General features: G+C 38.6%; 1 protein-coding gene across 1 annotated transcript in view; it reads left to right on the top strand.

The window, feature by feature from the left end:
- The first annotated feature begins 5,121 nt into the window (after nt 1–5,121).
- LOC117304522 (intraflagellar transport protein 172 homolog) overlaps nt 5,122–20,732 on the top strand; it is a 36,968-nt gene continuing 21,357 nt past the window's right edge. Inside the window, exons 1-17 of the mRNA XM_033789036.1 lie at nt 5,122–5,160; nt 6,770–6,913; nt 7,343–7,455; nt 8,570–8,755; nt 9,841–10,143; nt 10,843–10,966; nt 11,263–11,421; nt 11,862–12,014; nt 12,438–12,541; nt 13,090–13,288; nt 13,789–13,956; nt 14,693–14,829; nt 15,443–15,635; nt 17,173–17,265; nt 18,112–18,189; nt 18,855–19,103; nt 20,049–20,127. Of these exons, the coding sequence (XP_033644927.1) occupies nt 5,122–5,160; nt 6,770–6,913; nt 7,343–7,455; nt 8,570–8,755; nt 9,841–10,143; nt 10,843–10,966; nt 11,263–11,421; nt 11,862–12,014; nt 12,438–12,541; nt 13,090–13,288; nt 13,789–13,956; nt 14,693–14,829; nt 15,443–15,635; nt 17,173–17,265; nt 18,112–18,189; nt 18,855–19,103; nt 20,049–20,127 (2,521 nt within the window). The remainder of the gene's footprint in view (nt 5,161–6,769; nt 6,914–7,342; nt 7,456–8,569; nt 8,756–9,840; nt 10,144–10,842; nt 10,967–11,262; nt 11,422–11,861; nt 12,015–12,437; nt 12,542–13,089; nt 13,289–13,788; nt 13,957–14,692; nt 14,830–15,442; nt 15,636–17,172; nt 17,266–18,111; nt 18,190–18,854; nt 19,104–20,048; nt 20,128–20,732) is intronic.

Here is a 20,732-nt window from a genome sequence, read left to right as displayed (position 1 = left end):
TGCTCTCTCAATAGATTTCATATGGATGGAAGACCATGTGTGTAATAACCTGGTGATATTTATCCAGGTTCTATGATGATACTTACTTGCATAATCACAATTATTCATTAATTTTCAAATGGAGCTCAGATGTAAATTTAAAGTTATTTTGTTTCGAAATGTCATACTCCTGTACGTAACATTCCTTATTCTCTAGTCTAGTTGGTATGACATTGCTCTAGAATTGCGAGGGTCGTGGGTTCGAATCCCACCCGAGTAAAATGCCTGTGATTTGTTTTCACAGGACTCGGGGAAGTACTGAGTATACAGTGCTACACACATCGGTGTATATGGGTAAAACCAAAAAATAAAAAAAAATAAAAATTAAAAATTAATATTTAATATTCCTTATTCTACTCTCATTCCCTCTTACCTCAGCTTAAAGGGAAGGTGTTTGTTTGGTTATTTCTCTTGAAATTATTGGCAATAAAAACTGACTTGGTCAGAAGTTCATCAGCTTTCGATAGTAAACAGCATTTTGAGAATTAGTTCACTTCAAATTAATGTGGTTATGGAAAAAGATATCATTTTTTATGGTAAAAAATTGAATCTGAGAAACGGTAACTGTTGGATACGTTTGTCATAATTTGTTGTGCATTCAAATTACGGATTATTCTTCCTGCATGGCGAACATAACCACTAAACACTTCAATTTAAAGGAACCATACTATTTTTGTCCTTCTAGTGTTGCTTTATGTGTGTACTGCTCTATGATGTTATTTTGTGATTCATTTTATCCTGTTATAAATAATATACATTTTTAAATAATTTTATTGCTTAATTTTTTTTGCTTAGAGTCACAAGTTGTATTGTTGAACCAAACTATGTTTCCTTGATGCTTTATGTGTGCACTGCTCTATGATGTTATTTTGTGATTCATTTTATCTTGTTATATAGCATACATTTTAAAATTAATTTATCGCTTAATTATTTTTTTAGAGTAACATGTTGTATTGTTGCTTATAATGTACAGGTATTTGGTGCTGACATATTTTTTATATGTGCGGAATGAGGTGCGTTGATATTTGACGACTAATCTAGCATGTACATCTATATTTTATTGAAGGGGTTGTACACTATTGTTATTTTTACTAAGTATTTGTTGTATTGGAATTTTGATTTAAAGGGCACTGGACAACAATGGTAATTACTAAAAATAGTTTTTTTACCATAAAAACTTACTTTGTGATAAGCAATGAAGAGCTTGTGACGGTATAAAACATTGAGAGAATTGGCTCCCTCTGAAGTTATGTTGGTTTTTGAGAAAAAGGCAATTTCTCACATAAAGACTTCATGCCTGAAGCCTTTTATTGGACATCTAGAAGCATGAAATAATTTGTGCAAGAGGAGTATCTTTCTCTCATTATTCCTGTGCAACTTCGATGACAAATTGAGACCAATTTTCACGGATTTGTTATTATTTTTTGCATATTTTGAAATACGCCAAGTGTGAATACTGGTCTTTGACAATTACCAAAGGTGTCCAGTGCCTTTAAGAGAAGAATAAAGGAAACTGTTTCTATATAGTCTGATGCATTCAAATAATATAAGCAGTTTAATGCGACTACCGGTACATGTAAGCCAGTCAATAAGTCGTACCAGACATTATTATAATGGCTTACTGTGCTACTCAAAACAGCATAGTACACATTCTCTACATAAACAAAACAAATGTTGAAATGTTTCCAGAATCAAGTCATTTAAGTCATGCTATTTGATAAGATAAAATAATTTTAAAAATCGCAGCCAAACGCTCAATTGCAGTCAAATTACAAAGAGATAACAAATACTTATACACACTTCAAAGAGTTAAAAATACTACAAGAAAAAAAGTCAACTAATGTTGTAAGACTCAAGCCCGCCCTTACCCATGCACAATGTTGTAAGACTCAAGCCCGCCCTTACCCATGCACAATGTTGGTAAACGTTTGTGTAAGAAAAGTGTTATTTTGTCACTGGTGTCGGTGTGTATTAATTATGTAAGTATGACAGCAAAACAATTACACTTGTAAAAACAAAAATGAAAAACAAAGAACTAGAATTATTAACATGTGCAATATATTGTGCACTTAAATAATTAATGATTTGATTGTATGAGAAGGGACAGTGTACAAATTTGTCCAACAAAACTTGAGTGTTTACTTTGGGATGAATGTGGGCGTATTCAATGTTGTCTTATGTTAAAAAAAAAAAAAAAAATTGAAACAAAAGACCACAATCATAAGGTTTATACCAGCCAAACTACCATTCACATAATGTGCAATTTGTGACTGGTTTGTTTCTGCCCATTTCTGCTGAGCTCAAAACTGTTAAGCAATTGTTTTCTGCTTAAGCAGCACTTTTGGGCCCTGCAGGTTTTAAGAAGAGAACACAAAAAGGATGCTTTTCAAATTATATGCAGCATGTTTACATCCATAATTTTTAAAAGCTTAACATTGGCATTCATTTACAGGATCTGAGGCTTTTTTTTATTTGTTCATCAAATCAGTTTTAAAATGTACATTTTCTAAGATTTCTTACCCTTTTTATTTGTATGTTATTGTTAATTTGTTTGTTTGTAAACAGATGCTTCTGTTGTTTACTCATCGCTGGGTATCAAAATAATTGTATTTGTTAACTTGACTCTTAATGGAGATACACATCAAGGCGTATCATAACTAGCCTAAAGGAACGTTACAGAATTGGTAAGAAACAAAAACCGTGAAGATCACAGATTTACATAAAACTTACACGGTCTAATGATGATGATAGTAGAAAACATCCCTTGAAATATTTCTTTCGGAAATTTCATATTTGATGAGAAATAAGTAATCTAATTTCGCGTTTGGAGTTTATCGCTCAGTGAGCGTTTAATTCATTTTTATTTTGGTATCGATGCAATGCAAAATTTGTAATCTGTTTTTCACTATTCTGTCGTGACCCATTATAATGGGCGATTGATCTCAAACTTCTACAGGTTTTTCAGTTGATGTATAATGGTAGATTCCATAAAGTGCTTATACACTGCCAGCAACTTTTTTGCTAGCAAAACCAAGTCTGTAACGTTCCTTTAACCAATCTGAGTGAAAGAAAACCTTAATACTATCATTGTGAAACTACATGTAGTTATATATTCATTTTTTATTATTTTCTTAATTATGTTAGTCCTTTTATTTATAGGAGTTAAAATCACAGAAATCAATCAAAACTTACAACAAGGTTTTTCAAGGAGATGAAATAATACTGATGTTGTAATGTATTGTGGTGAATACTTCCAAACATACCAAATTAAATTATTGTAAAACAAAAACCAATGATGATAACATTAAAACAATGGTGTATCTTTTTGAAATTAATTTGTCATAATGTTTTGACTTTGTGAACTTGACTGTCTTAAATGCAGATAGAATGCAATTTCAAGTATCTCAGACAACTGGAAATCGAAATGAATAACAATGGCGAACTTGATTTACTACTTCAACTGATGAGTCATTCACATGTTTGCTACTTCGTGTATTAAAATTAGGGTCACACAAAGTTCGGAATTAATGGTCCTTCATCACAAGACACATTGTAAAAGGGAAGGTGGTAAGAAAAAGTAAGGTAAACATATTTTCTAGTTTCATGTGCAAAGACACATCTACCTAGAAACAAGAACATTTTTTCCCCGAACCTGTAATAAAATAAATATAATTGGCTAATGAAAGCTTGAATGCTAATAGCATTATTTAATGATTTTGTTTCCTGACAGATTTTTTTGCGAAAGGGGGAAAGGGAAACAAAACTTTTAAAAACTTGGTTAATTCACCTTGAAAATCTCATTAATTCTGGTTGGTGGCCCAGGGGCGGGCTTCAGCAGAGCAATCCTTGCATTCCTAGCCCCTTAGTATTCTCATTAAAGTTCACACCTCGGGCGATATGATTTCTCATTATGAAACAAAACTTGTAACAACTTTTTTAAACTTTTAACTTTAACTAACTTTTGAAGTAGGTCTGCTGTGAAAAAGTACATGATGGAGAGTGTTATGATTTGGGACTACGTAAACTTTGAACTGCACGAGTTAAAATGAATCCTCAATACAAAAGTCCCAAGCCATATTATTTTGAGAAAATAATTTTTATTCATAAATTAATTATTTCAAAAACTAGGCCCCATAGTTACAAAGTTGCAAGAATGATTGTTGATGCACGATGTTTTAGATGTTACTTATAAACTTGATGATAAATAAGTATACACATTGCAATTGAAGTTGAATTAAATTGAATAAAGTGTATGAAGGCCCCTAATTTTTCACGGTCAGCCATCCTCTTGTTTTTAGTTCTTTTAGTCATGGAACATGATGAAACAATATCAGGCGGGATTTTCCCAGCTAACTTCCCGCCACTTCTGCTTCCTGTTGCTCATAACAAAAGCGCATTGTTTCATCTGTCTATTGTGTCTTATTCGAAAGTTATTTTAGTCGATAGTTGTTTTTTCCTTCAAAGGCCAGCACTAAACTGTCAAAGTCGGCCTCTCACTTGGGTGAGGGCCTACGCATAATTGACTTGGGTACAATATTATTTGGGTACGAGTTGACTTGGGTACGAGTTGACCTGTTTCGTTATAGCCCACCAATAGGTCTATCAATAATGGACTCCCGAGTCCGGCGACAAGTTGAAGGGGAATAGTAAAAGAAAAAACACCCTTGTTGCACAAAATTAATTTGTGTTCTTACAGATGCATAAAAGGGCTCCAGACCTGAAGTCTTTTATCAGCTTCAAATAAGTTGAATAAGATAGGGACCGTTCATGATTCGAACGCCAAGTGTCGATGATTGACTTATTTTTTGCATTGAGCGGTCCTTTAAAATTAATCTGCTAGCGCCCTCTTTTGAACCATCCTTCCTCGCCTTAGCTCATTTCAATGTTCCATGGTAACATGTGCGTTAAATACATAGTGGGTACCAGGCAACATCTATGGTTAAATAACTTGCTCCATGAAACTGTCGTCGGGTTTGTGAAAACAAAAGTAAATTCCTCTGTAAAACCTGCAAGCGGTAACTGGGAACGTAACCAAAAAAGACCAAAACCATAGAATTTAGTTAGTATTTATGGTTAACAACGATGCAGTTGAAGCACATGAAGTGTCTGCTGACACCACAGGTAAATATGCACCATTTGTGAATGGTTTCTGTGGATTTTGTTGTCGTTTTAACAAATTTCGTAGGTAGTTAACGACGCCGTGGACGTTGTCAACGATGTTGGCATGCGATGTTTATGCTGCATTATTTCGGGAATTATTTCTTTAAAAATATTAATAGTTTTCGCCGTATTAAAAAATCACGGTTATCGCAGTCTGCAATATTTAAATAAAGGTTTCTTTGTAATAAAATTAAAAGTGCTTTATTATATTCGACTGTTACTTTTTGATTATTTTAAATAAAATTAAATAAAACAATACTGCCCTGGTAACTGTCTGTCAGTGTCTCTGTGTAAAAAAATAATATGGAAAAAACAAACAGTGGGGCTTTTCTCAATCAAACCCCAGCTTAGGCTTCGGCTCAGGCTCCGCGGCACTGCTCCAAAATACAGGTTTTTCTTTTGGCACCTTATCCATCTGGCTGTTGACGTCGCTCTCCCACAACAAGTCACGGAAAAGTTTCCGTATGGCGCCACCACTTTTTCATTCGATATGAAATAATATAGTATCTAATTAACCTCAATGATATATCCCTTTTTGTAAAAATTAGTGAAAAAGTGGTGGCGCCATACGGAAAGTTATCCCAAGTCACATCCCAGTTTAGCCCAAATGGGGCTGTGTAAAGGGATTAAGTAATTATTAACAAACCAAGAACCAAGAAAAGGCCAGCTGCATACACAGCGTGTGGAGCCTAATAATAAGCCGGAGCCCAAGCCAAGGTTTGAGAAAGGCCCATGCATATAGGAGACGCGGTTATTAATATTAACGAGTACGTCTTGAGTCAACATATTGTCACTGTCAGTAATGACTGCTAGTGCTACAACTTGAAGCCATTGTACACTTTCGATAAACAGTATTGTCCAAGTCCCACACTTCGTGTGTCACAACTTATATATAAAATAAAAAACCTGTGAAAATTTAGGCTCAATCGGTCATGGGAGTCGGGAGAAAATAAGGGGGAAACCCACTCTTGTTTCCGCACGTTTCGCCGTGTCATGACATGTGTTTAAAATAAATCCGAAATTCTCGCTATTGAGAATTGATATTGTTTTAATATTTTCTCAAAAAGTAAAGCATTTCATGGAATAACATTTCAAGAGAAGTCTTTCACCATTACCTTCTGTAAACCCTGTAAATTATTTGTAAATCTGTGAACTTTTGTTTTGTTTTCTGTACCGAAAGTGTCCAATGGCTTTTAAAATACTAAATAGAAGATACAGGGGTTGTAGCCACGCCGGTCGGGTGTAACCAGCACTAGCTTTGCCGATCGCCACAAAGACTAAAAATATAACTTAAGTAAATAAAAACATCCGACCGGAACAAACTGCATCAAAATTATGGAAAACATTTTTGTATCCTGCCAGCAACCTACCACCACTTTTTTCACTCATAATTTTGTAAAGGATTGTCTCATTTGAGTAATGAATGAAAAAGTGGTTGCTTGATATGGACAATTTTCCAAAATTATATTAAAATGAACAGAACCCCACCCTGTTGTCCATGATTAAAACAAATTACTTTTCTACCAATTATTATTATTAACAATTAATTTTCAAAAATTTGCCTTTGTAGGATGGTGCAGCAAAGATCACAGCCCTTGCCTGGGCGCCAAACAATACCAAGATGGCTGTGTGTACAGTGGATCGGGTTGTACTTCTCTACGATGAACACGGAGAACGGAAGGACAAGTTTTCAACCAAACCATCTGATTCCAAGGTACATGGTAGTGGATATGATTGTCGGTACTGCATGCAGGGCTTGGTTTTTACGCTGGATTTCAGTGTTGGGCCAGTACACTCAAGACGGGAGAAGTCCGGTGGGCTTGTTATTTTTTTGCTATTTAACATCTTTGTCTCAAAAGAATGATGTTCAAATGTAGAGTTTGAGTCTCACAAATATTTTTCAATCCTGCCCAGTATCACCCCTTAAACAGAAATAAGTGTAAAATTATGGACTAATTTTGCCAACAGAAACCCAAATCTCATCATCAATGATAACGTTTTTACGTCACAATAATTTTATTGTACCCTTTTTCCAAATTTGTATGCATGAAAGAGAAAACAAAGGTGGTGGGGGGGGGGGGGGTTTGGTGAAACAGCAATAAAACCTGACTACTAAAACAGTGATTTATGTTCTTTCCTGCAGTACGGCAAGAAAAGCTACACAGTGAAAGCTCTTGCATTTTCACCGGATTCTACCAAAATAGCTGTCGGACAAACGGACAACATAATTTATGTCTACAAAATTGGAGACGATTGGTGAGTAACTTACAACAGGTATTTTTCTAAACATTAAAACGCCATTTCCTGAAACACTTTCATGACATTCACTGAGCCACTGTGTTGAAATAAAGCCTTGTTCAAAAGATTCCTACTCCCTCATGGTGTGTTGTGGACGAGAGCGGACAAGAGCGGACAAGAGCACCGGACTCAATCTCTGGGGATTCTGTTCAGCAGAGTGTGGCACTTGTGTTCTTAAATAAGACACTTAACTATTATTGCTGCGTCCATCGGATGGGACGTAAAGCCGTTGGTCCCGTGTGTTGTGTAAATTTCGAGGCACATTTGTGTGGATCATTGTATTCTACTTTTACAACATCTTTCCAACCATGCATTTCATAACAAACGGTTAAAAACGCTTTTTGTAGACCAACTCGTTCGATCCAAGGCAACATATTCCTTTAAAACATGTAGCTCCACAATACCTTGGAGGAAATTACTTAATGTTAAAGTGCCTTGAGTGCCACTGAGTGACGGGTCTAAGCGCTATGCAAAGTTATATGTTCTGCTGGGTGTATTTCCACACTGCAAACTTCTAGTTCTTTATTTCTATACTAGTTAAAACAAACTGTAGGTGTATTAGTGCATGAGCAACTCTTTAAAAAAGATAAGGAGCAGTTCCAAACATCCAAAAGGGAGTGTCGTGGCCGAGCGGTTAAGAGCACCGAATTTAAACTCTGGTGTTTCTGATCAGCAGAGTGTGGGTTCGAATCCCCAGCCGTGACACTTGTGTCCTTAAGCAAGACACTTAACCATTGCATCGTCCTTCGGATGGGACGTAAAGCCGTTGGTCCCATGTGTTGTGTAAATGCATGTAAAAGAACCCAGTGCACTTATCGAAAAGAGCAGGGGTTCGCCCCGGTGTTCCTGGCTGGATTGGCAGCATATTGCGCCACAGAACCATGTAAACCATTACATGGTGCTTAAGGATTAGGTCTTATATCTCAAAAATTCGCCCCACTCTTTGCAGTGATAATACCTGGCGCTTTGTATCCTTTGGCAAAAGGCGCGTTATAAATGCGGTTATTATTATTATCAAAAGGGCATTTTGTGATTTGTTCTTCCCTCATTTCTGTTTTCATTTTTTATTTAGGGATTCTAAGAAGTTGATTTGCAATAAGTTTGTGCAGCAGAGTGCAGTGACCTGCATGGTGTGGCCGCCAGATAATAACATCGTCTTTGGTCTGGCTGACGGCAAGGTTCGCATTGCCAATGTCAAGAACAACAAATCCTCCACCGTGTATGGGACGGATTCTTACGTCGTCTCTCTGGCACCAAAGTGAGTATTTTGTTATTCCCTAAAATAAAACAAAATCATTTTTACTTCAAGGTATAGGGGCTGTGTCTTCAGGATCGTTTCGAGTAACCAAACGAATCCACTGAAAGCCAGTTTAGAAACTTCCAAGTTGATGTGGTTTGAAGCACCTCAACTTTTGAGTTGCAATCCTTCATGTGAATTGTTTAAAGGCAGTGAACACTATTGGTAATTGTCACAGTTGGTGTATCTCAACATATTATGCAGAAAAATAACAAACCTGTGAAAATTTGAGCTCAATCGGTCATTGAACTTGCGAGATAATAATGAAAGAAAAAAACACCCTAGTCACACGAAGTTGTGTGCGTTTAGATGGTTGATTTTGAGACCTCAAGTTCTACATCTGAGGTCTCGAAATCAAATTCGTGGAAAATTACCTCTTTCTCGAAAAACTATGGCACTTCAGAGGGAGCCGTTTCTCACAATGTTTCATATCATCAACCTCTCTCCCCATTACTCGCCACCAAGAAAGGTTTTATGCTAATAATTATTTTGAATAATTACCAAGAGTGTCCACTGCCTTTAACCACTTGTGTTTTCATGAATCAGCCTCAAATTTTACACTCGACCACCGGCCCTATGCCAGTGATTTCAGTGTCGGGCCAGTGTATCTCAAGCCAGGACATGTCCAGTGGTCCAGTTTTTTTATCAATTCATTATCTTTGTCTGAAAAGAATGATGTTCAAAATGATGAGTTTGAGTCTCACAAATAATTTCAATCCTGATTTGTTACACCCATAGTGTCTGTTCAAACAAACAGTTTAAGATAATAAAACAGTGTTCTCTTTTTGTACGTAATTTTTATATCGTAATTTTATCATGTGATTTTATGTTTACTTTTAACATGTTAGTTTGTTCGCAGGGCCCAAATGGAAACCATTTGTTTTTTTACTGATTTGGCTCACCCTGGGTAAATAAAGGAAATAAATAAATAAATAAATAAATAAAAACTAGGTCTTGTAATCTAAAAATCCTGGTCCAATAATCCCCCCCCCCAAACTTGAGCCCTGTGAGCATGATAAATTTTTTCCCCCGCTTCCAATTTACAGCATGTCAGGTAAAGGCATCCTCTCTGGTCACGCTGACGGGTCAGTCGTCCGCTTCTTCTTCGAGGACGAAGGCACCGGCGAATCTCAGGGCAAGATCTGCACCCATCCGTGCCCTCCTTACGCCCTGTGCTGGGCGGGGAGTAGCATCGTGGCGGCCGGGTGCGATAAGAGAATCACGGTGTATGGCAAAGAGGGTCGGGTCAATCAGCAGTTTGACTACAGTCGCGACGCTGAGGAGCATGAGTTTACAGTGGCCGTTAACAGCCCTAGTGGACAATCAGTAGTGGTAGGAAGTTATGACAGGTGAGAATTCATACACAAGTTGTTTTATAGAATTCTACAGAACGACCTATAGAGCTCTATAGAACTTTATAGAGCCACCGGTTTTATATAGAAACTTTAAAGATATGTCTAAACTGTTTTCTATAGAATTTCTACAGACGTATTTTTTATAGAATATAACTTCTAGGCCTATAGAAAGAATTACTGTTTTCTACATATTCCTATAAAATATCAGTGTTTTAATAGAATCTAACTTTGATAGAATGTCTATAGAAATATTTGTACAGAACAGAACACTGCAGGAAGGTCTTTTCACCATTTTGTAATAATTTTCCAATCGTATTGAAAGGTTGAATCCATTACAGGAAAAGTCCATGGAAGAATTTCCGAGGTTTGGCCACCAAAACTTGAAGTAAATGGCCCAGTGACCAGGGGTAATAATGCTTGAAGCGCAGTCATCATTCTTTGGAATTGACGGCCAGGCTTCGGATTGATGATACCCAAGCCTACATCCGTATGGACTGTAAAGGGGGTAACCCTGTTCCAGCCCTAGGAATAGGTGGCAACAGCCTCTGGAAAAAATAATTGTAGCCCACACCTCGGCAACTTGCAAAAAAAAACAAAGGAAAAAAAGAAAAGAAATTGCACTATATAACTGTGTGCTATATAACTGTATAAGAGCTGTTATTGACATTTTCTGTAATGTTCCCATCTTTGCAGATTAAGGGTGTTCAACTGGGCCCCTCGTCGTGGCATCTGGGAAGAGGCCAAGATGAAGGAGATTAAGAACCTGTATACAATCACAGCCTTAGCTTGGAAGAAAGATGGCTCTCGTCTTGTAGCCGTAAGTAACAAGGTTTTGAGGTTTTCTTACAGAATGCATATCCTTCTAGAAATGAAGTTTTGTAGTAAACATCAGGGTTGTCCACAGGTTTTTAAGTAGCAGGTAAACAAATATAAGTAGCCGGGTTTATCAAAGTACTGAGCTTGCGCAAAGTGTAACAGCGTGGGGGCGGAGACCCGCCCAAGGGCCCCGGGAATATTTTTTGCAAACACTGGAATTAATAGAATGGGTAGATTGACCCTCATAGGCAACCTTTATTAATTTATCTTTTTTTGTTTTGGTCTGTATTTGTGCAGGGTACTTTGTGCGGTGGAGTGGAACTGTTTGATTGCTGTCTCCGTCGAGCCATTTACAAGAACAAGTTTGAGATGACTTATGTTGGTCTCTCTCAGGTTATCGTCAAGAATCTATCATCGGGAACTCGAGTTGTGCTCAAATCACACTATGGATATGAGGTTAGTACTGAAGGACGTTTTTTTGTTTTTTTTTAAAGGGGGGCTCAAGCTTCAAATTCAGTTCTGTGTTCCACTCATTTTCAAATAGAGGGACAAATCGTTGCGTGTCATGGTCGAGCGGCCTACACACATAGGTGACCGGACCCAAGCTCTGGTGTTGTCAGCAGCAGAGTGTGGGTTTGAATCCCGGTCATGACACTTGCGCCCTTGAGCAGGGCACTTAACCATTAGAGCTTTGTAAGAAGTTGGGAAGCTTGTGACATCATATGCAAGGGGTCATTCTTAATTGCTAAGAAAAATGTAAAATCACAATGCAAACCACGATGTTACTCAGGTAATAGTGAAAACTCATCTTAAGATGTATTTTATCTCTTCGTAAAATCGAGCCCTGTATACCCCGTATAGCTTTTCAACAACATTTTAATTGTTTGTTTGGTTAGGTGGATGAAGTTCGCATTCTCGGCAAAGATCGCTACCTGGTTGCGCACACCACTGATACAATACTCCTTGGTGACCTAACGTCCAATAAACTCAGTGAGGTGCCGTGGCAGAACACGGGAGGAAACGAAAAGTTCTTCTTCGAGAATGAAAGTGTAAGTTATACTCTTTAGGCGATGCTTCGATTTTGTCATTCAATCCATTTTTTTTTTTTAGGTATATTATACAGGATTGGTACAGCTGACAAATTATAGTTTTCGAGAAAGAAGTGATTTTCCACGAATTTGATTTTGAGACCTCAGATTTAGAATTTGAGGGTCTCGAAATCAAGCATTGAAAGTGTTTTTTTTTTCTTTCATTATTCTTGCAACCCTGACGACCAATTAAACTCCAATTTTCCCAGGTTTGTTTTGTTATGCATATGTTGAGATACAGCAAGTGAGAAGACTGGTCTTTGACAATTACCAATAGTGTCCAGTGTCTTTAATCTGTTGTGTGATTCGGGCAGAAATAGGACTGCAGCAGTCTAGGATAACTTAGCTTGATTGATACTGGGTTTTTTCCTTCTTTCTTTTCAGGTTTGTATGATTTTCAATGCCGGCGAGTTGAGTCTGGTGGAGTACGGAAGCAATGAGATCTTGGGATGTGTGCGGACTGAGTTTATGAATCCTCATCTCATTAGGTAAGAGTTCGGAAGGAAATTGCTTCAATCCCGGCAATATTTCGTTGGGTCTCCGCAATAAAAAGCCTTTTCTCCCTTTTTCTTTTTACGCCCTACTCTGCAAGCAATGAATGGAGGCTTTAGCCCACTAGCTCTAAAGCCATGTCGCCCCTCACCGAGACTCTCTCTCTCATCAGTCCCAGTGGCGCAAATTGCGCTGCGGTGATCATCACAAGTTCATGCCAACCGTTTTGATCTGCTGCTAAACTCGCTGCAGCTGCCGTACCCTGTCCAGTCCACTTCTTTATGTCATTCGTCCATGATGTTGCTGGACGACCACTTCTTCTCTTTCCCTGACTGACCCCTGGATTATTTCTTTTTCAAAAACCTCCGTGACGCATGACGTGTCAAAACGTAGACTACCGAGACAACCAACTTGAAATTGGGTCCTGAAATTTGTGTGCTTCGCATAAGCTTTGAGTGTCACTAAGTAATGGATTTGACCGCTATTTAAGAAGCCACTAATATTCTTCTTCTTCTTCTTCTTCTTATTATTATTATCATAACAGCGTGCGTCTGAATGAGCGCAAGCAGCTAGGCATCGAGGACAACAAGAAGATGGCCTACCTAGTAGACCTCAAGACCATCGCAGTGACTGATCTCATCATGGGGTTCAATGTGGCCACGCTGACCCATGACTCCAAGATCGACTGGCTGGAGCTGAACGAGACGGGACGCAAGCTGCTCTTCCGAGACAAGAGACTCAGGGTGAGTATTAAGGTTACCCCCTGATCACGTTTGCTGTTAATGCCATTTTTTTTTCCTTTTGAACTTTTTCTTTGGATAGTCCCCTGAGTGTTTGCGCGACAGTGTGGCATTTGCACATCAGACATTAAATTTTGTTTTTGTTTTTGTACTTGCTAATTATGGATAACACCAAACAAATTCTTTATCCCGATGCAAATTTAACATCTATTTAAATCGTTGCTGTACCCGCTGCTAAAACATAGGATTCCAACTGCCTCTAGCTACTGGGCAATCTCGGTGGTCTATTTCATAAGAAATCTGTTCCAGATTGGCAAAGGTCAAGGGTTCAAAGTCCCACCTGAGTAATATGCTTTTGACTTTTTTTTTTAAGAATTTGGGAAAGTACAAAGCATACAGTGCTAACACACATTTTGTAAGGGTAAACCAAAATTTCTACTCTTAATCCCTGATGCAAATTTAACATCTGATAAATAAATTTGATTTTTTTTGTATGATCCTAGCTGCACCTGTTTGACATTGACAGTCAGACCAAGACCACTATTCTCAACTATTCCAGTTACATCCAATGGGTACCTCAGAGTGATGTAGTGGTCGCACAGAATAGAGGTAGTCTGTGTGTATGGTATAACATTGACCATCCTGAACGATGCACCATGTTCAACATCAAGGTGAGATAGTAATAATAATAATGAAGACTGGTAATGGGCACAGATCCACCCTGTTGGATTGTCAAGAAGCTGTAAACGAAAAACAAGCAAAAGAAAAACAGATAAATAAATAAGTCCTGGAAAACCTGTGACATAAGATAAGTTTTTTGAGAAGAGATTTGAATTTTGTGCTACAAAGATAAGATCTAAGATTAAGTGGTAGAGAGTTTCAGATGCGTGGTGCAGCTGAAGAAAAAGACCTGCATGTATCACCCGAGGAGTTTCGAGACTTGTATTCATTGAGGAGAAACATGGTATTGGATCTAAGATTTCTTGACGGAGTGTAAACTTGAAGTAGTTCTGAGATATAGTGGGGAGCCTTGCCGTTAAGTGCTTTGTGGACAATGAGCATCAGGTGAAGATGATTCGTTGAGAGATAGGGAGCCAGTAAAGTTATTGAAGTGAAGTATTGAAGTGAGACACTGTTTGTTGCAGGAGTCGTGCGTTGTTCTCAGAATGGCTGATTTTATTTCATTTTGTTGAGTAATTTCTAAACAATAATAATAATTAACAATATTATTGCGCCCCTTACATAATTATGATCAGAAGCACCCAAGATTCCAAAATGCACAGAATGGAAGAAAAAGATAAGGAAAAAAGACTGGTCACCTGCCCAAATAATTTGGAGTAGTCCATTAAATATCTTAATTAAAAGGTTGTAGACTAAAACCGTTCCTAATGATTTAAAACATCGCAGGGAGACATCGTTGATCTGGAGAGAGCCAATGGTAAGACCGATGTGATCGTGAATGAGGGTGTGGCAACCATTTCCTACACGTTGGATGAGGGTCTCATTGAGTTTGGTACCGCTATCGATGATGGAGACTTCACAAGGTAAAGAAGTCGGGGAAATATAATATACCTTGAGCTTTGAACTTTCTCGAGCTGAAAAAACACTGCCCAAACTGTGAAGAACTGTCACCAAAACAATGTTCAGTAAATTAGTTGTACCATCATCCACTGATTCAGTTTAACTTTCAACCATCATAAGGAAAATTCCTGCTCAAATTTTCAAAACTGTCTAAAAATAGTGTTCGAAAGTTCAATTCATTTAAAATCCTGCCCAAAATTACTTTCTTAATGCTTTTCAGATTCTGATTCATATTAGGAATTATTCTTCCTGCATGAACAATTCGCTCCAGATTTTTGAAATAAATTTGTCTAAGTTAGTTTACCTGTTCATTTTTGTTGTGTTGTCATTTAGCCTTCGAGAAAGACTCTGCTAGGGTTGAAACGTCTGGCCAATAACTGTTCTGCATTTATACCGGTGGTCCTTTTGGTTGGCAAGTTGTTTGCAACAGCCAACAAGTTGTATTTGCTCATTTAACTGTTAACATCTACATATATATAGGATTAAAACATTCTAACGGTTTTAAAAAACCAAAGGTATTCTTTGCCTTTAAAAATAAACAGAAATAATAATTGAAATATTTGTCTTCGTCATCAGGGCTGTTGCTTTCCTAGAAACTTTAGAAATGACCAACGAGACGGAAGCCATGTGGAAGACCTTGAGTCGACTCTCCCTGGAGGCTAAGCAGCTTCACATTGCTGAGCGTTGTTACGCTGCCCTCGGTGATGTCGCAAAGGCCAGATATTTACGCAATGTGAACAAGATGGCTGCCGAGATGGCACAGGAAATAGTAAGCAAGATTATTTTTTCAAAAGTCACATACCCATTCATGCCATTCCGGACAGTTCAGTGACACGTTGGTAATAGACCCTTCCCATGAAATATGTAAATTGCACATAGCGCGTGTGCACTAACGTTTTGGTTGGCAAAATGAGAAAACATTGCGCTGTTTTGTACTTGACTAATGGCTGCGTGACGCAGATGCGATTGCGCGTCTGCTCAGTGCACAACTCTATGGCGTTTGCCAACCAACAGGGTCTGTACGCATGCATGAATGTAATTAGCATATTTCATGGGAAGGGTCCATTGTCAAAGAGCACTAGTCTCACTTGGTTTACAAACCTGTGAAAATTTGGGCTCAATTGGTCGTCAAAGTTGGAAGAAAATAGGGCCCAATAAAAGAAGAAAACACCCTTGTTACATGGCGGTAGTCTGAAGTCTTTCCCGGATTCAAATATTTTAGTGAGAAAGTACCTTTCTCTCAAAAACTACGCTTCTTCAGAGGGAGTTGTTTCTCACAATGTTTTATACAATCAACAGCTCTCCATTGCTCATTACCAAGTAAGTTTTTATACTCATATATATTTTGAGTAACAACCAAATGTGTCCACTGCAAGTGGAGATTTGTGCTCAGCAGAATAAGACGGCTTAACTTTATTTGGTCACCAGCCACAAGTTTAGGTGCATACAAAATGAGTTGACTGGTTTCCTACTTTAAAGCCATTGGACACTTTCGGAAAAGAACAAAAATTAAAAGTTCACAGATTTACAAATAACTTACAGGGTTTACAGAAAGTAATGGTGAAAGACTTCTCTTGAAATATTATTCCATGAAATGCTTTACTTTTTGAGAAAACATTAAAACAGTATAAATTCTCGATATCGAGATTTACGGATTTATTTTAAACACATGTCATGACACGGCGAAACGTGCGGAAACAAGGGTGGGTTTTCCCGTTATTTTCTCCCGACTCCGATGACTGATTGAGGCTAAATTTTCACATGTTTGTTATGTTATATATAAGTTGTGATACACGAAGTGTGGGCCTTTGACAATACTGTTTACCGAAAGTGTCCAATGGCTTTAACCCGTAAGGAATATAAACAACATAGAGAGACTGCCAACGAAGTGCTAGATAGCTCAATCCCATTACCTTTTAGTGACTCTCTAATGGGCCATATTTTTGACCGCGTGAGGGCGCTCTCAATCACTTCCGGGGGTATATTCATTCATACGCAAAACAGTTTTTAAAGATTGGAACACATTATAACCACAGACATCTAATCCATCACAGACAATAAGACTTTAAAAGGAGCCGTTATAATCCACCTCTAAAGCAAATTGAAACTACGGCGCAACAAAAGTGACAGAACGCCTATTAATTGTGCAGGGCGAATCGCGTGTACCCCCGGAAGTGATCAAAATACTATTTATAGCGCCCCCGCGCGGTCAAAAATAAGGGGCATTAAGAAACTCCCAAATGTTGGACTCGATGTAATTGTCAGGAATTGTAGTTGAAGTTATTTTCTGTGTATGTTTATTCCAGGGGGGTGATGGCACCAGTCACTACACTGTCAGAGCCAAGCTGGCCGTGTTGAATAAGGACTTCAAAGAAGCAGAGTCGGTCTATCTCGAACAGGTAACACTAATATCAGCTCATTCAAAACACCTGAAATTCAAGTGTTTTTTAGGTGGTTGATAATGCAGTCTGGTTGAGTTGAAGTACCAACTTAATTATTAGGCCGTTCAGCTAGTATTTGCGTGTGGCAGTGACCAGCCTTCTGCCTGCCTACTTACATCGCTGCAATGGTCCCTAGAACGCATAACCTTCAGAATTGTCACTCATGTCTACAAAATCCTTTACACCCAGTCTCCATCATATCTGGTTGAACTTGTACATTCCCACAACTCTAATACTGCTGATGCATAGAGGCAACGACCCCGCTCATCAGCTGATCAGGCCCGGCTTTCTGTTCCTAGAGCTAGAAGGAAGGGTGGGGATAGCTCGTTCACCATGGCTGCCCCTCGCCTATGGAATGAGCTTCCTGCTTGTCTACGAGAGGCGATCTCGTTGCCTGTGTTCAAAAGCCTCCTCCAAGACATTTCTGTTCCCCAACCCATGCTAAGTTTGACTGTTTTTCTTTTTATCATCGTCTCCTGTAAAGTGCTCTGTTCTCTGTAGAGCGCAATATAAATGCTTTTTTATTATTATTATGTCGTGATGTTCGAAAGAGGACCAAAATATACCTACAATACAGCAAAAACCAACGTTACAAAAAAACTACGTCTGGTGTCGCCATCCCCATAGCAGAGCGCCGCCATAATATTGACATAACGAAGAGCACAACCAATCGTTTCAACGAACAAAAGGGCTTGCCGTTGTGATATGTTTGCGCAAATGGAATGCACCCCTGGATCCAACCGACCTACATTACACACTCTTTGTGTCCATTTCTTTTTAAAGTTTTGAATTTATTTTTTCCAGAATGCCATTGATGAGGCTATGGAGATGTACCAAGAGCTTCACAAATGGGATGAGGCTATAGCAGTGGCTGAAGCTAAGGTAAAAGATCATTCAATTTCATTAAAGCTTATTAAAAGGACATTTTAACCTTCTCCTTTCCGCATTTTGTAAAAAACTCTGTTACTTCAGAAGGATTCATTTCTCACAATGTTTTATACTACCAACGGCTCTCAGTTGTTCATAGACCTTTTCGCAAATACCTGTTGCGCAAGCGCTAACTGTTAAATGAGGTGCACGCTGGTCTAGCTAGGGATCAAACTTGAGCGCTAGCTAGACCTGGGCCCAATTTCATAGCGCTGCTTAGCGGCCGATTTTTTGCTTACTGTGCGATTTCTATTTCATAGCGCTGCTAACCGTAAGCACACGAAAAGGCATGCTAACCTTCCGGTGCTTACCGCACAAAAATAAATGACGTCACAATGCAAATCCACGGTAAACACGCAATATGGCCGCCCAATTTTTCTGCTTACCTGTGAAATACGCTAAAAGGCTTAAGCAAATTTTTCTGCTACAGTAAGCACGCAAATTTGCTTACCGTTAAGCAGCACTATGAAATTGGGCCCAGCATGCACCCCATTCAACGCCTACAGCGCGCATACCAAGTATTTGCGATAAGATCTTTAAACAAAATTTGAGTAGTTACCAAACGTGTCCAATACCTTTATGATACTCAAAAAATAAAAATCATCTTGTTTTAACCCCAGGGTCACCCAGAGCTTGAGAGTCTCCGTCGTAACTATTACCAGTGGTTGATGGATACCAGTCAAGAAGAGAAGGCTGGAGAGATGAAGGAGAATGAAGGGGACCACCACGCTGCTATCAATCTCTACATGAAGGCTGGTATGCCTGCAAGGGCAGCTAGACTGGCTACCAGTCGAGGGGATCTGATGGAGAATCGAGATCTGATCCAGAGGATTGCGGCTGCACTCATCAAGGGGGAGTTTTATGAGCGGGTGAGTGGATCAATTCATTTCAAATAGCTCAAAAGGTTATGTTGTTATGTCACAAGGGGCAATTTACAGACAACTACAGGTCCCAATTTCATAGAGCTGCTTAAGCACAGCAACCATGACAACAAGATAAGCAAAACAAAGTTATGCTCAAAAGAATAAGGTTACCAGCCAAAATACCATGTCATATGTACAATTTGTGACTGGTGTCCTGCTTATTATTGCTAAGCAGAGATTTTTTAATGCTTAAGCAGCTCTATGAATTTGGGCTCAGTTACTGTCAATCTCTAAGAAAGAATCCATTCTCATTTGAACGTTCACATATTATTCTTGGGAATCAAGATATGTTTGAAAAAATACGCATGGGCTACCAAAATGATCCTGTAGCATGCACTGCAGTTAGTTGCGTCCAAGTTGCCTGCAAAAGTTGTCTTGTGTGACAATGCCCTCATATTACGGGTTTTTGAGGCATTGGTGGATGGCGAGGTATCGTTATTCAGTTTGCATCATCATCAGGGCTCAAATTTAACTCTGGACTGCAAAATAATTTTATACAAGATGACATGCAAGTTTGAAATCAAACGAGGCTTGTTAGGTGCTACAAGGAGAAAAATATTTTAATAATGAATAATGAAACTAGCTCCGAAGCTGAAGGTAGGAATTGGTATTGCTCTTAAAACAGTCTAGATTGTAGGATAAAGAGAAACACGCACCAAGCAAGAATGTTTTAAAGAGATGCAGTACGTGGGATCAGGCTTTTAGAATGGCTCTTTGTTCTACATCTCAGCAAAGTGAGTGTATGGGTAAGACGAAGCAAAAAGCCTGGTTTCACGCTCAAACTGAATGAAATATCCTAGCATTTGTGAAAACGGCCTGTACATGTATGTAGTTCTCTTCTTTCTTCCATGTGTTCGACTTTTCTCATCTGCAATATTTTTCATCGTTTAGGCTGGTGACTTGTTTGAGAAAACTAGAGATGAGCAAAGAGCCATGGAGTGCTATCGACGAGGAAAGTCCTTCAGACGAGGTTAGTGTACGGTGTTCTTCCCTAAATGTGGTAATCTGTGTTCAGACAGAATTAGTTGTTGGTCAGTGATGACTTGTTCTGATTTTTAAAACCCCTGTTAACGCTGGTAACACTAAGTCATGGCACATTTAAATTATTTCACTGTTTTCTCCAATGGGCAGTGCATTAGGGTAGTCAAGGTCCTTGATATCTCAGACTGGACTATTCCACGTATCTAAGAGGGGGATTCCTAAATCAGGTCCCAGAGATTTTTGTATTTCTACTCGGTGTTTCATGCACAACAGTGTACAGACATACAGATCTAACCCTCTGATAAGTAGAGCCATCTGTTCTTGGTAGCAGGCTTCCAGATGTCTTGCTGACAGCCTGTCCTAAATTCTGAGGTTTGTTTAACCCCCACCAGCGTCAATCAGATTTGATGGCTTACCCTGCAGCAAGGTTCGACTATAGTTACTGTCTCCCTAGTAACTTACTAGGGAGACCGTAACTATAGTTGAACCTTGCTGCATTTGTGTATTTTCTGGGGTGACTTTCACACTTAAGGAATTGATAGAGTTATCTTAGATGCATTTAAGCCATTGGACCCTTCCGGTACAGAAAAAAAA

This window comes from Asterias rubens, chromosome 21, assembly GCF_902459465.1.
Source record: "Asterias rubens chromosome 21, eAstRub1.3, whole genome shotgun sequence".
Classification (NCBI taxonomy): Eukaryota; Metazoa; Echinodermata; class Asteroidea; order Forcipulatida; family Asteriidae; genus Asterias; species Asterias rubens.
Note: the sequence above shows the minus strand (reverse complement) of the source record. Positions and strands in the feature narration are given on the sequence as shown.